This window comes from Agelaius phoeniceus, chromosome 10 (assembly GCF_051311805.1).
Source record: "Agelaius phoeniceus isolate bAgePho1 chromosome 10, bAgePho1.hap1, whole genome shotgun sequence".
NCBI lineage: Eukaryota > Metazoa > Chordata > Aves > Passeriformes > Icteridae > Agelaius > Agelaius phoeniceus.
In genome coordinates this window covers 12,102,568-12,118,065 of record NC_135274.1, presented here as the reverse complement: position 1 = coordinate 12,118,065, position 15,498 = coordinate 12,102,568, and the positions used below count along the sequence as shown (strand labels likewise).

At 46.1% G+C, this 15,498-nt stretch overlaps 1 protein-coding gene across 1 annotated transcript in view; it reads left to right on the top strand.

Annotated features, from left to right (window-relative positions):
* The first annotated feature begins 644 nt into the window (after window positions 1-644).
* Window positions 645-15,498, top strand: part of PID1 (phosphotyrosine interaction domain containing 1) — an 85,031-nt gene continuing 70,177 nt past the window's right edge. The window contains exon 1 of the mRNA XM_054639305.2: window positions 645-743. Coding sequence (XP_054495280.1) covers window positions 714-743 — 30 coding nt within the window. The 5' untranslated portion in view covers window positions 645-713. The remainder of the gene's footprint in view (window positions 744-15,498) is intronic.

The following is a 15,498-nucleotide window of genomic DNA, read 5'->3' as shown; positions in this document are numbered from 1 at the left end:
ACTGACCGGGCAGGGGGGATCCTGCCCCCAGTTGGCGGCTCCCTGTGACGCCGCACTGCCAGCAGCTGCGGCCTTACAGAGCCCTTACACGTCCTACGTGCTTGGCAGCAGCTTGAGCCACCTGCAGAACCGGAGGAAAAAGTTTCAGCTGTGGTGAGGCAGTGTCCCATGGGGAAGGCTCCTCTGAGGGGGCGCACCCTCCCAGGCAGCGCACGGCGAACGCCACGGGGAGACCGGCACCGCTGCCCGAGAGGCCGTGAGGGGCCGGGACACGCCGGGCTGTGGCAGCAGCTGGGGCGAGGCGCTGTCCCGGTCACCACAGGCATCCAGGTGGGATGTTTGCCGTGCCCGGAGATGCCGTGTCCGGGGGATACCGTGCCCAGGGAATGGATGCCGTGCCCGGGTGGTGCCGTACCCAGGTAGGACGGATGCCGTGCCCAGGTGGGATGGATGCCATACCCAGGGAATGAATGCCGTGCCCAGGTGGGATGGATGCCGTGCCCGAGGGATGGCTGCCGTGCCCAGGTAGGCTAGATGCCATGCCCGGGGGGTGGTTGCCGAGCCCGGGGGTGCCGTGCCCGAGGGCCGGCGCTGCCGGGCGGGTCCGCGCGTGGCCCCCACGCGTGGGCGGGACGGGGCGGGGCGGGGCGGGGCGCGCGCCCGCAGAGAGCCGCGCGCGGCCCCGCTCGGCAGCGCCTCCCGGCCGCGGCACCATGTGGCAGCCGGCCACGGAGCGGCTGCAGGTAGGGGGGCCGGCCGGGCTCCGAGCCTCGGGGGGCGGCGGGGCCGCGCGGCTCCGGGGTGGCGGCGGGACCGGCGGAGCATCACCCCCGTACCGGGAGTTCGCGGCAACTTCTCCCCCCGCCGGCGCGGAGGGCGGGTGTGCGGGGACACGGGACACGCACGCACACGCAGTGCGGGGCCGCTGCCCCGGCGGCATCCCGGGTGTCGCTGCTCGGCGGCTCCGGCGCTCCCGGCGGAGTTCGGTGCCGACCGCGGGCGGCGGCGGGGGACGCGGCGCTCGGGGGCTTCTCCGGCGCCGCCTCGGGTGAGGGGCACCCCCGGGCCGGCCCCGCCTGACCCGCGGCAGCGGGAGGGTCCCTCGGAGCGGCGCGGGGGATGCGGAGCCCCGTGGGAGTCCTTTGGCACCCCCACGAGCAGAGGTCGGGATGTGTCAGGGTCGCCGGGGTACCCCCTTGACGCACCCTCCGGCGGCGGTCGGGTGTGCGGTGCCGGCTCTGCCGTTGTTCGTGTGGCTTGTATGCGTGTTGCATAGTCCGGGGAAAAGCGAGACAGGCAGAGAGTGAGATGAAATAAAACTCACTTTGTAGTTCCACTGCGTCAGTTTCATGTAGTTTTCCAGGGCAAGTGTCGAGTGAGAGAGAATTGGATATCTCGGATAAGAATCAATGGGCACAGCAGATGACAAGAAAAGGTTATTACTACTTTTGCAATTCAAAATGAGAATTTACTTTGAGATCATCAAGCAGAAAATTCAGCAGTTTGATTTGAGTTGGTAGTAGAGCCAAGCTGAGAGATCCGTGAGCTTTAATCTTCACCAGCCAGTAATGGGAATAATTCCCCGTCTGAAAAAGCTGTACTTTTCTCTACAACGAAAAGCTTGATTTTTAGTGGATAGAAATGGGGTACCACTTACATAGTTGATGACTTCCAGGGTAAAACTATGTGTGCATATTATTAGTTATTTCTTTTCCTGTGTTAGTCAGAAACCTCTGAGCTAGACACAAGTGGCAGGATGCCCTGAGTGAAGGAATTAATGGTCTTGGGTTCTGTGGAGGGAGGGGTGTTCCCTGGGGAGATGCTGATGCAGGGGGCAGACCTCAGGTGAGGCTCCACCCGGTGGCTGGTGACAAAGGAGAAGGTGAGGGAAGAGAAGGAGAAAAGGAAAGCCTAGGTTAGTAGCGTTGTGCTGGTCTGGATTGTACAGAATGGCTTTGTGTCCCCTTGTGGAACTGTTAAAATAACAAGGTGCTATTATGACAAATATCTGATACTGCCTACAAGAGCATGCGAGGCTAAAGAAAACCAAATGTTTGTGTTTTGCAAAATAAGCTTGTAACCTTGTTTAGCCTTGTTTAGCTGTATCCTGTGCACTGTTAGGGGTCTGGCCTTAGGGAGCGGCTCTGTGCTCTGGGGAACCAGGGCTGTAAGGAGGGGAAGTGATTGATCACTGGGCTTCTCACTTACCTGTTGCAGCAGAACCCAAGCCTGTAGCAAGGGGAGCCTGTGCTCCTCCCTGCTCTTGAAAGGGAGCCACAAGCACTGAAGTTCTCAGCTGTGGCCACTAACTTTGTGCAAATCTACTTTGGTTGCCTCTGGCTGGAGTCTCCAGGCATCCTGAGTTGATCAAAATGCTGAGTGCCTGGAAATGCACTTTTTGCCAACAGGAGTTTCTGGGGAAGTACGTGAATAACTGTAGATGCTCTAAAAAATAAAGAAATCAGGGGGACTCAAAATTGCAGAATTAAAGGATGCTTTGGATTTGTGCCAGCTTCTGAAATGGGGAGAAAGCCTTGGAAAAGTCATAGGAGGCCCATAATAATTCTGTGTTCACACAAGGGGCTAAATAACAATGTAGCGATTTGTGGACAAAATGAAAGCAGTGAGGGGAAGGATGCTGGTGTAACTAGGATGAGATCCTGAACTGAAAGCTTAATCCTAATCCATATATATATGAGCTAGAGTTACATGGACAATAAACTATCTAATAACCCCAACCCCTCTGATTTTTTTTTTTCCTCCAGAAAACCCTTGAAGCCTGGTTCTTTCGAGTAGTTTGATCTCCCCTTGACATGTTGTGAATCATCAGCCTGGCCAGAACTGCTGGCAGCGCTGCCTGGCCCCCCGAGGAGAGCTTGTACACACTATAAATGCATCTTTTCCCCTTTCTTCCTCCCGCTCAACATCTTAATTTAGTTTCAGGTGTCCCATGTTGCTCTCTTTGTCCCAGGCTCCCTCCCTCCCAGCACGTAACTGCTGTGAAACAAATGTTGGTGCTGTGGGGGTGTTGAAGGGGGGCCCTCTGCTTGTCCTTGGCATCACTAACTCTCTCTGGCTGACAAGCAAGTGTTGTGAGGCTCTGGGTGTGGGATTTTGGTTGTAGCAGGGTGGTTTGTGGTCACTGGGTAGAGTAGATGACGTCTTATGGTCTCTGTTAATGTATTCTAGGATTACAGTTATGGCAAGTCACTACTGCAGGATATTTAGGAGATGTATAATGGCAGATACAGCCCTGTCTTTTACATCAGGGTGATGTATGGGTGCAGGAAGTGTGGAGCTGGCCCAGCTTTCTTGATGTTCTAATGTGTGCATGGTATGTGACTTAGTTTTGACACAGATGTATCTTGTGTCAATACCCAGCTGTGGGGAAGTGCAGGTCTGTTGTTAGTCCGTGGTGTAGCTCTGTACTAAGTAAAACGGCAAAGAAAATATTTTCATCTCTCAGAATATTTCTTTTGGCCTGGTTCAGTAAGGGAAAGTATGAACTGCCTTTGGAAGTGGATGCCTGTTGGTATGGGTCAGTCCTGCCCTCAGAGCTAAGGCAAGCTGTGTGTGTTTAACTGAAATGGCAGTGGCCATCGCAGTGTGAAGGCTCCTGTCATGTTCTGACCAACTGTGCCATGGTCCTCAATTGCTCTTGGGCCTCCTTTCCCAGTCCCCCTCAAAGGATGACAAGACTGCATATTCCTGGTCTGCCGCCGTTCATGCAAAATCTCCTGTTCCAAATGTGCTCAGTCCTGTCAAGTTTCATAGTTTGTGCTGAAGTTTTTGGCATTGACTGGATGGTACAATTCCAGTAGTGAGGTCAGCAGCAAAGCTCACGTATATGCAATAGGAATGAAGTGTCATCAGCAGCTGGGTTACAGAACACAGTGAGCTGGGGCATGAGCTGGACTTGTCCCCACTGCTGTTGTGGCCATTTGCTGCTGAAAGCTTCATCTGCTGCTGAAATGTGCGCCCCTTCCCAGAGCCTTGGTTTCTGGCTTTGCTGGAATAAGCTTGTTTTTTAATTTGGGTTTGTTTTTTGTTTTATTTTGTTTTTGTCAGCCTGTCTCTATTTCCCTCTGATGGAAGCTTTTCCTGTTATGCTGCCGTTTAATGAAGAAGCCTCTCTGTTTCTGGAAGATATGTAGAATTGAATTAAATTGATTAGAAGAATAACCTAGAAAATGTAGATATTGAGGTTTCTTCTTGAAAATATAATACAGCAAAGCCTGCTTTTGCTTTTTCTTTCTGTTCACTTTTTATGATTCTTTCACCTATAGCAACATTGAAGTTTCGTCTGTTTTCTCCAAAGTTAGTGGGACAGGCAGTTACATGTGAAATCATTCATCTGGGATGTTGCAGGACTATACCACAGGGATCAGCGAGTCTCTGATGTGGTAAGAAGATGATGATTTTTCAGGTAATACAGGATTAGCATTATTCACATTTAAGAGAGATGATCTGGGACTGTATCTGTTTGTGAGACTTTTTTGCTTCTAATTTCTGTGGTGGCATTCCTGGCTTGTGTTTGGCAAAGTGCAGGTGAGCATATGGAACATGTGTGTACCTCCCAGTCTTCTCTGGAGCAGCAGCCAAGGTTGCTTGAGGTATTTAGAGGTCATTCCCTCTGCTGGGAATGCAGAGACTCCAGTCTGGAGCTCACTGTACCTGCCTGATCTGATTGCCTTGCTGTGTTTGCTGCAGACCTTATCAATGGTTATAAGCAGTGGGCACTGATTTGTGGCTTGATGTTTGTGGCATTGGCACTTGTTGAAATGATGCCAAAAATATTGTGAAATCTTTCTTTAAAACTATTTCCAAATGTACCTCTGTGCCTGGTTCAGCAGCCCTTGGCAGCACAGCTGGGGTTTTGGAGCTGATGGTCTCAGTGATGCTCCCGCGAGGACTCTGAAATGGTGTTTGAAAACAAGCAAGGTGTTCTCACAGCCTGAGAGGTGGCTGCTATTTGCTTTGTAACCTAATTTTTCCTGGAAGCTTGATGCCAGACATTGTTTCTAGATAATAAATCCCAGTGGGTGCATAGTTTCCAAGGCTGTGCTGTTTATAAGCCCTGCTTACAAGTTTCCCTGCTTCTCTTGACACGTGTGGGTAACAGGGATCACCATGTTCAAACAGCTTTTCCCCCAGAGCAGCAGTGCTGGTGCTGCCCAGCCTTGGGCTGTGTTGCTGGATGTCCCTGAACTGAGCCAGGCTCATGAGCCATCTTTTTGGGGAAGATGTCACTCTGTTTCTGTGGGTGATACAGGCGGTGGGCTCAGATGAGTGAGGAGGGGAAGAGGGGGACAGACAGGGGTGCTGTGTCATGGAGCTTTGGGCTGGACACTGCTTGGCTTCATACAGGCATGCAGATGGCCAAGTGTTCACAGTAGGACTTCAGTGATTGTCTGCTCGTCTGGAAGTTCAGTATTCTGATTGAAACCCACAGTTTGGGGCCATTTTTTGGCAAGGATTTAATAATGGATGGCTATAGTGTATTGTTAGAATTTATTTCTTTCATAAAGTTCCACATCTCTCCTAATGTGCTGTGCAATGCTGCGCAGGAGAGCTGTGGGTGGGCAAGATGAGATGAAGTGGGTGATGAAGGGCAGGGAGTTTCAAGTCCTTTACTGGGGCAAGTTGGATTTCCTTAACCCCAGGGCTTAATTCTGCCATCATATAACTTGTGCAGGTCCTCTGAAATCCATGAGAAATAAGATTGTGTAAGGTTACTTTACCACAGTCTTTGAGTGGCTGCTGTAGTGTGCTTCCACGTTGTTACAGTACAGCAGTAAAACAACAGTGTAGCTGTTAATGGAAGTGAAAAAAGTGAAAGCAGCAGCATTGGGGTGCTGCTGCTCACCTTCAGGCTGGGCTGTAAGCACTGTTATCCAAGGCCTCATAAACATATTGCTTTTTTTACAGGAATTTGTTAATATACTTGTAGCCTTGCACCTTCAATCTACTTTTAAATTTTGTGATAGTAGACTGTTGCTAATTTCATGTATATTACATGCATCCACTACCACTACTATACACATCAATTGCCTTTCATGTATCAGGAGCATTGAAAAGATTTTTCACTAAAGAGAAGTGAGCTCTGGGTAGACTTACACATGTGTGATGGTTTCTAGGTGATCACAGCGATCACAGCCCTGTGGTTTGGTGACATGTTTGCATGTGTTCAGCTGTAATGTGTTTTTAGGTGCTATTGGTGCTTTCAAAATGAATCTTCTAATCATTTTCAGTGTTCACATGCATATGTGTGTTAAAAATAACAGCATAAAGCCAGTTAAAACAATAGTTTTCCAATTTTTAAAGCATATGGAAAGCCTTTCTAAGCCAAACACGAGCTAGTTGTAAGCACACAAACAGCTGTCTAGGCAGAAACTCCTGCAAGACATATATAGCAGGACTGATACTACTACTGAACTCTAGTTTCATTAAATATTATGTCAGAAGGAAAAAATGGTAAGTATTTGAAATTTAAGCATGAGTCATGTGGCTGCAAACGTCTGAAGTCTTACAGCCCGGTGTTTTGGCACTGAATGGCTTCAGGATATCTTTCAAGGCATCAGAGTTTTGCACTCGTTTGCTGCTATGACTTTACAGCAGTCAGGAATCTTTAAAACAAAACTCTGTGATTCCAGGAGGCTCATCTGGCACCACTTAGCTCAGGCAGTTCCTTTCTTTCTACATTATTTATTCTTTGTAGAAAATGAATGTCTCTGGAAAAATGTTAATTTTGGGAAGCATTCTATGACCAAAAGAAAATCAAAATCAGTGAGAGCCTTGTGGAAAGCCCCCTGGGAAATGATCTTCAGGGTTCATTTATAGTTTAATACTAGTTTCTGTTTATGAAAGTGCCAGCCTGTTTGATGACCAAGACAAAAAAATTAAGCAGTGATTTCCTTGAAGAAAGGCAAGCTAAAGCATTCAGTCTAGTTCAGAATTTTAAGTGCCTGTTTCAGATTTTGTGTGTCCCTGATGTCATCCAGCAGGACAGGGCAGTCAGCAGTGGTGTCCCAGACATTTCCTTCCAGGCATGGCTGTGTTTTCTGCAGACATGCCTTGGGTTGGTGCTGAGGTGTTGGGCCAGGTGTCCTCACCCTTACAGCACTACTGTGTTTTTGATGTGGCTTTGTGCAGGCAAGAGGAGAGTCTGATTACCCAGAGACAGGTAAGTGTGTAGCTGAAAAGGCCCTTTAAGCAATGTTTAGTACTTACAATATTTTTTTTCCTGTAGTGCTTTCATGTCTAGGAATTGAACTTATTTGCATTTCATATAATAGCTGGAAGAGTTACAGGTGACAGTGTTAAGTCTTCTGAGATGTTTCTGAATAAGTGCATCAGAACTCTTTGACCAAAGATGTTAAATGTGGGTGATTGTACAAGTGTCCTGAGAAGACCTAATATAATATTTCATTATTTGTTTTTCCTGCTGACACCCTGAAAATATGGAGTGGCAAATATAAATCTTTGCACAGAATCTGAAGGAAAAAAAAGTTGTGTATTGCCAGTATTTAATATTCTTTTAATGATGTTGCTTCTACAAAATTACACAAAGCCTCAGAATGACTAAGTTGGTCTCGTAGCACTGATGCCTTGGCAGTTGGTGACGACTTCAGGAGTGTTGGTCTTTGAAAAACCTCCATAAGTGTTTTTATTGGGACCATTTAAATAAATGTCCCTTTCACAGATTAAAAATGGCTGGTTTTGCTTCCAGGCAACATGGGCAGGAGCGTTTCTAACCTGGGTTGCTGCTGGTGAGTTTTACTGGCGGAGCTGCGCTGTGAGCACAGTGCTGCTGGGTTTGGGGCAGCACCAGGGCTGTCAGAGTCCTTGCACCATCACCCTTTGTGATTTGCGCCTTGGGCCTGTGTTAAGCCAGACAATTTTCAAATGTCTCCTCACATGAAAACACTTTCTCCAGATATATTTGATGGGAGCTGCCAAGAACACTGAGAGCAGATAGAAATGTAATTAAGTGTCCTGAAGCTCAGATTTGTGGCCACCTCTTTCTTCCCATGCCAAGCTCCCTCTGGTTTGAGAGATGGTTGTTCCATACATCTCACATGAAGCTTGCAGGATGACCCCAGAGTAAGTTTAAAAGTCTTCAGCTGGCTGTATTCAGCTTTGTTCAAGGCCAGGCTTTTCCAGGGAGTGTTTTACCTGGTGGACTGTGCTCTTGTGAAATCTTACCCACTCACTGAGTGTCTGGAGAGGAGAGCTGATGTTCTGTCTGGTCCCACTGGTGAGGTAACTGCTTTGAAGCTCTTGCAGTGGGAGGTGATCCAAACTTCACTGGGGTCAGTACCAACCTTGAGCCTCAAGAGCAGGGCAGAAAACCCGTCCATTGGACTGTTCCATGAGATCCAGAGGGTTTGTATAGTCTCATTTAAAATGAAAAATTCTCTCTGCTATGGAGCTTCCTGAGTAATTCTGTTGGCTGGAAGGCAGGATAAGAGGAGTTTGGGGTCTGTGAGGGGCCAAGACATTGTGATGGTGGCAACATCAAATACATCATCTGAACCTGCAAATTTCTATCTCTCCTTTCCCTCCCTGAGTCTGGGTGTTGAGGGACAGGTGGGAGGCTTGGATGCAACATTCCTTCTCTGAATGGCTACAGGGAGAGGCTCTCCAGAGTGAGTCTCAGCTGCTCTGTGGCTTTCCTCAAAAGCTGGGGACCAGCTCTCCTGCTGTCAGGATTAATCTGTGCTTTCTGAACTGGTCATGATGACACTGACCAGAAAATGGTAGTTTCTTGGGGAGAGAAATCACCCTTCCCTCATTCCCTGTCATTCTGCTTAAGAAAAACAGGCAAAGAAAATTTCTGCTATTATTTATCAAAACTGTCCCATCCAAATTAGTATGATAAACTTGGTTTCTAGTGTTGTGTTAAGGAATTTTGTCCTTGGTGTTCTAGTATTCCCTTCTGCTGGGGAGAGGAGCACTGGGAATTGTGTTATGGTGTGCTGGTTATTCTGGCTTTGGCTCTAACTGGAGAGTGAAAAGGCAAGCAGCAAAATTGTTAGAAAAAAAATACATCAGACTTTGAAAACAGTGTTTTAATCCCTTTTCCTCTCATTTGAGGCTATTTATCTAACCAAACCTTTTGCAAATTTTAGCTTTTCCATGTGGTATTTATTATATTTTTTCTGGTTTTTGACCAGAAAAGTACCTTTTGGAACTTAAGCAAACACCAGTTGGCAGCTCCCTGAGCTGCCTGGTTGTCAGGGGATAGTGTGGACCTCTGTCCCAGCTCGCTGCACAGTGTGTCAGCAGAAGACAGCAGTGAATTTTTTTGATCTTTCAAAAACTTGTCAGCTTAAGCATTTTTCTTTTTTCCCTAGTCCATAGGAATTTTCTGTGCCTGACTATAAATTTGAATCAGAAAATGTAGAAGCTTGAATCCTGTCCCAGTGCTTTTAAGAAGGAGCCCATACAGCGCAGATCTGTACAGGCTTCAGTTTTCACAGCTGTGCTCTGTTGTTTGGATTAGAATTAGGAGGAAGGATATTTTGAAAATTTTATGTTGGCCTCTTGATAGTGTGGCTGAAAGGCCCTATTGAGCTTGGTACTGTGTGTTTAGAAAATCCTGATAGTAAAGACAGCTTTGGTGCCTCCTGCTAGAACAGAGTGCTGGAGGGATGTGCAGTGCTGCTGAGGAGTGCTGGGTGCTTGCCTTTTCTCTAGGTAACAAAGAAAAAACCCATCACTGATTTCTGAGACACCCAAAGCCCGAGATCCTCCAGCCAAGGACAAGGCATAGGCACTGGCCAGGCCTTGAGCTGGGTTCAGGTTCACCCTTACTGAGCTGGGCTGCCCTGGAACTGTGGGTTTGTGGCCCTTGCTCTGCTCAGGCTGTGCTATGCTGCCATCAGCAGTGCTCCTGTTGGGATAATGAGGGAGGTGGAACCCTCTCTGTGTCATTCTTGTTGATGGAGCATCAGTGCTGAAGGCTGCAGAAGGGATGTTACTTTCTGGGATTGAACAGTTCACTTTGATAAACGAGTGTTAAATCACTCAGATTTAGGCATGCAGCCTCATCTCGGTGCATAGGGATAGGCCTTTGAATCCATTAACTTTTATCTTGCCATTTCAGATGGCAATGTAACTTTTCTGTGGTTCATAAGGAATGTTAGGAAGCATTTGTTTGTGACTGACTTGTTTTGATCCGGTGTTTAGAGGCTCTTTTTTCATTAAAGAGCCTGAAGCTTGGTGCTGGGACATGTAACATTTTCAAAGGGCAATGTTTCAGTCTTGTACCTCTAAAATACAGAGTTGCTATGGAAGGAGGAGTTGAACAATTTGAAAGGTTGCAGGAGCACAGGTAGGATCTGCTGTTGCCTTTTTCCCACAGGTGGGTGTTGCAATACTCAGTTTTTTTTTTCTTGTAGCTGTTGAGGTCATGTGTGACTCCTTGTACCTGCCCTTCACAGTCCTGCAGCTTCTGGCTTGGGAACAGGACGCAGAGTTCCCAGGGCTTAACCCCCTCTGAAGTCTTGGGATTTTGTTTTCCTCAATGTCCATCATGCACAGAGCTCAGATCATTTCCTTGGGGGTGTCCAGTTGGAAGTGGGGCGACCTGGTGTGAGAAATAGCCCTGTCAGAAATATCAGTCTTGCTGCAGGGTCTGCCAAGGCACAGGGCAGCCTGTCTGGGCATTATGGCCAGCCTGAAAGCCATCTCTAAATGAATGAGATGACTGCCTTTTGTAATCAAGGGTAGTGAAAAGCCCTGGCACTTCAAGATAGTGAAAAATACTCACTTATTCTAGTGATAAATTCTAGTTAGTGCTTATAATTCCTTTCCTGAAGCCATTCTCCCCCATCCTGCTCACATTTAAAATGCTGACAAGTTTCAGGCTGCAGAAGTGGTGGAGCTCATCTCCCCTAAGGAAAAGTCACATTTGAAGAGATGCTGAGCTGTAAGTGTGAGCTGAAATGAGTCATGGACAGATCTGCAACTGGAAGGAGACAATCAGAGCTGCAGCTTAGGGTTTTCACCCCTGTGACTGGAAAAGCTTGAGAGGTTTTCTGAGCCTGGGACTGTGCTCCAGCAGGGCAGAGCAGGGTCCAGCTGTGTGGGGCAGTGACGTCTCTATAGATTAAGATATCTACGTATGTTTGTCAGAAAGACAGAATCTGAGGAGGCTTTGGATGTAGTTGAGTGCTGTACATTGATGTAGAACTTCTGAGTGTGGGAGGAGCAAGTCACTAGCTGGGGACTTTAGAGGTCCATGAGCAGCCTGGCATGGCCCAGGAGCCACATCTGCAGAAATCTTGCACTGAAATAGCTCACTTCTAGTTAGTTTAAATTACTTTCAGAGTGTATTTGTACTGCTTTTTTTTTAAGCTGAGTTTTTATTTCTCTGTATCAGAAGTTATTCATGCTGCTTACATGATATTTGAAAAATAGCCAGCTGCAGTGTGTGGCACTGACCAGGGAAGTGCCCATACCTTGTTTAAGTTTTCTGCACTGGTTCTGAAAGTTACAGCCTGACCTTTCATTCCTCTGTTATGGTCTGAGGGTGTTCTTACATGGATGTGGAGCTTCCCAAGATAAACAGAGTGAATGTGGTTTGGCATTTAAATCACTGATGTCGTATCAAGCTAGAGAGTTTCAGAAGCCATTAATGTCTACAAGAGATGTTATTTTGTTCACTTGGGGATAAACTTTGCCCCTACCTATATGTGGGTTTTGGTTTTGGTCCAAATTCAGATTATGAGAGTGTTGGCATAAATCTAAGTGCCAATACTAATGCCAATGGAGTTACACCATGTTTCTTTTACTATGACTGAGAAGAAACTTCACGTGTTTTTTAAAAGTCCAAATGTTACTTGATTTTTTTTTTTTTAAGAGTAGCTTTATGAGACAAGACTTAATGTCTAAGAGAGCTGAATTAAATGTTTCTGTACTCTCTTTTTGGAAAGTGTGTGCTGTTGAGGTCATCCTGGAGCAGGCCCTGATGCTGTTTGGATAAGGGGCTGCTCAGTATCTGCCAGAGGAGCGTCTGTCACGCAGTGAGCACGCCGCCCGCTCACTTGGGGCTGGGGAAAACTGCTTTACAGAGCACCTAGGGAAGTGTTAATAACCCTCACAGTCACCCAGTTGCTCCCCTCTAGGGGGGGAAAGGGACAGTGTCACAGAAGGGTGGGAGCAGGGCCATGGCAGCTGCCTGGCAGTGGGCTCAGAGCATCACCAGCCCTGGTGCTCCACGGTGGCTGCAGCTGCTGCCTGGCACAGCCAGGAGCCTGACACACCTCCAGAGCCTCAGGAAATATTTTCTGTTTCCAGCCAAAACCTGTATTGCTTATTTGTGGATCCAGTTTGTTTCTGAGATCTTTTCTTCTGTTCACATTTTCTTGTGAAATTGTCATGTATTTGTTTCTTAAAGGGTGAAAAATGCTCACTTTGCTTTTTTCTTTCCTATGTTTCTCAGGAACAAACAAATGTTTCTTATCCAGCAGCCATCAGTACAAAACTGAAGTTAAAGAGCAGTCTGCCTCATCCTGGGAAAAGAAAGCATTGTCTCCAACATGTTCTTATTCTCAAATCCATACATGTGCAGTCATATTCTTCCTCATTCCCCAAAAATCTGTCAGTTTTTAAATTTTTTTCTTGATTTTTAAACACTTTTCTGGGAGGTTTTTAAATTTGCCCTCCACTGAGCTCTATAACTTGGTTTGCTTTAAAATGAGCTTACACTGCTGTGCCAGCACCATATGTGACTTTCCATGCTGGTTGTAAAGTAATGTAAGTTTGAGGAGTTCTAGATAACAATGTTAGTCACTGCTAACAATTGCAGCTGTGCTGCAGAGCCCTCAGTCCAGAGTGGTGTTGGCTGTGCAACACAGTTTCCAGAAAAGTTACTCTTTGTAGTATCCCAGTTAGTAGGTCTCATAGGCAGCAATAGTTTTATTTAAGGTAGAATTTTATTAAGCCCTTGAGTTGGAACTCTGTGGCTAAAGGAGCAGGTAAAGGCTTCCTTTGCAATGCCAGTGGGATGGACTGGCCAGGGAGGGAACAGAGCTGTTGGGAGCTTTCCAGGAGAATTGGGGACTATTTTATAACAGGAACAAACTGACACAGCACAGTTTGTCCATCTATTGGAGGTGGGGAGGAATGGCTTTCAAGCATATCATCACCTCCTAAATGTAATCAGTTTTACCACTGGGAAGAAGATGGTTTCAGTGCTGGCAGTGCCAAGGTGACTGGGTTCTGTGTGCTGTATGGTGACATTGCCCTGGTGAGCAGAGCTGCCTACACCAGAGTAACTCCCTTTATTTTGCCTGGGTAATTTACAATACTTGGCATTGTTGTTGCACTCTTTGGCCCTTCTAATTCTTCCTGAGTATGGGTATGAACTGGGAACAGAGATGGTAAAGTCCAGATCTCCAGTAGAACAGGAAGCTGAGCTGGCAGTGCTCACCATTGTACAGAACTATGCTGTAATCTTGTCCTCTTTAAGTTCTCATGTGTGCAGAAGTTTGTACAGGTCCAGCCTTGGAAAAAGGCTTTGGAAAAAAGAGTCTGGAGGCAGGTGCCTGCCTGACAGTGCCATGACACTCAGAGCCTGCCTTGAGAGATCTGAGCAGGAGCTGAGGGCTCCATTGTGAGAGTTTGTGCCATAAACACTGTGTGGTGACTTGTTGCTGTGGCTGCTTGAAGCCTTACTGCACACTGCCTAAAGATCCTGGGTTTGCTTTAGGAAACACTTACTGCTGGTCTGCTTTGTACACCTGGAGGTCAAAAGGGAGTGTGGTTTTTCTAGCTAATCATCATCTCTTGCCAGCTAATTGTAAGTAAAATAAAAAGGGAAAGCATGGAGTCTGGCCAGTGCTTAGTAACGTCTGAACCAGCAAGTCTAATGTGGTGTTGCTTTTCTGACTTGATTTTATTGAACTTCTGTGGGAGTTTGAAGTTTTACCCTGAGAAGCTTATCTTCACTTTCACTGTGTAGTTGTTGTTCTTTAGGGTTTCTTTTGATTTTTTTTTTGTTTGTTATTTTTTTTCCTGAAAAGTAGTGGGTCACTATAAAGAATTACTTGGAAACATGGGTGTGAGATGGCTAAAACGAATAATGGTTGTTGCTACCAGCACTTATATTATAGATACTCCATGGAAGTTAACAGTAAAGGGTCTAATGGGTAGGATGCTCACTTACAGGGGTCATAGTTACAGAGATCTGGAATATATATCTCCACAGTGGCTGTGTTTGCTACTGGAGGGATGTGTCCTCATTTGGACCTGATCCAGGATCCACAGGCACTTGGCTGTTGGGGAGGCTGCCCACTCCTGCTGTGTGAGTGAGCAGTTTCTTGATTTTCTCCCTTGACTTTGCCCTCCTCTCCTAGAGCAGCCAGGCCTTGGATGCTGTGTGTCCATTTGCTGAGATGCTGTATGGACAAAGGCTGGGTCTTTGCCTGAGGAGCTGAAGAGTACAAGGAGAAGAGCAAAATTATTTCAGTTTCCAACATATATGATTCAATTTACATCTTCTTAACCCTGTATTAATGCCTAACAGCATGTGGTGACTAGTATAAATATTTATTCTTGGTATGTAGCTAGCAGATATGTGGTAGGATTAATGCTAAATTGTTAGTGTCCAGTTTAAGTAAAATCAGTTTGTCAGACTGCTTCCTTTTGTGTTTTGTTGTTTTGGATTGGTTTTTTTTTTTTTAATTGGCAAGAGAATCCACAAACAGGGTTCAGATGGCCAGAGCCTCTAGAATCTCATTATCTTAATTGAAAACTGTCACCCTTTGACATTCATAAATGATTTAGCTAGTACATCATTTAGTCACTGCGGAGAAATGGAATTGAATGTTATAACCATCCTTCACTTCTAGATGCTAATGATAAACTGCAGCCCACAGCTCTGAAGAATTAATAGCTCTTGGTTTAGAACAATATTTTTGTATAGTGGAACATCTCAATTCCATTATATTTGGTAACATTTCATTCTGAAATACCTTCACTTAGAAAAAAACTGGAAGGTGCTCAAAGAACATCCTCTAATGTTGCTCTCCAGCTTTTTACACCCTGCAGATGTGTTGCCGGTGATCTGCATCTTCTTTACAAAACAATCAGACTGTTTTGTTTATGTTGACCTTTCCTCTCTCACCATAGGAAATAAGTTGTTTAGACAATGTGTGGGGATTAGCTGTGTAATGAACTACCACAGTAAACAAGTAATTATTTCTCATCAAAACATATACTGTGCTCTGTGCCTGGGTTTTATGGTGTCTTCTGGAAAAGAAAATATTTTTCTGTCTTAAAAGCATTTCCTACCCAGTGACTAGTTTGAAAGAAACAGCTTGAAAATGTTTCCTGGCTGGAGGAAAGGATCAGTACATGCAGTTTGCCATTGTGGTTAACATCACTGTGTGTTTTTCTAGCACTTCTTTTCCTCAGTTTTATGTACCTACTGTTAATAAATATAGGTACAGAAATTACAGTCTGTCTGAGCAAACTGACTTGATCTTTTCA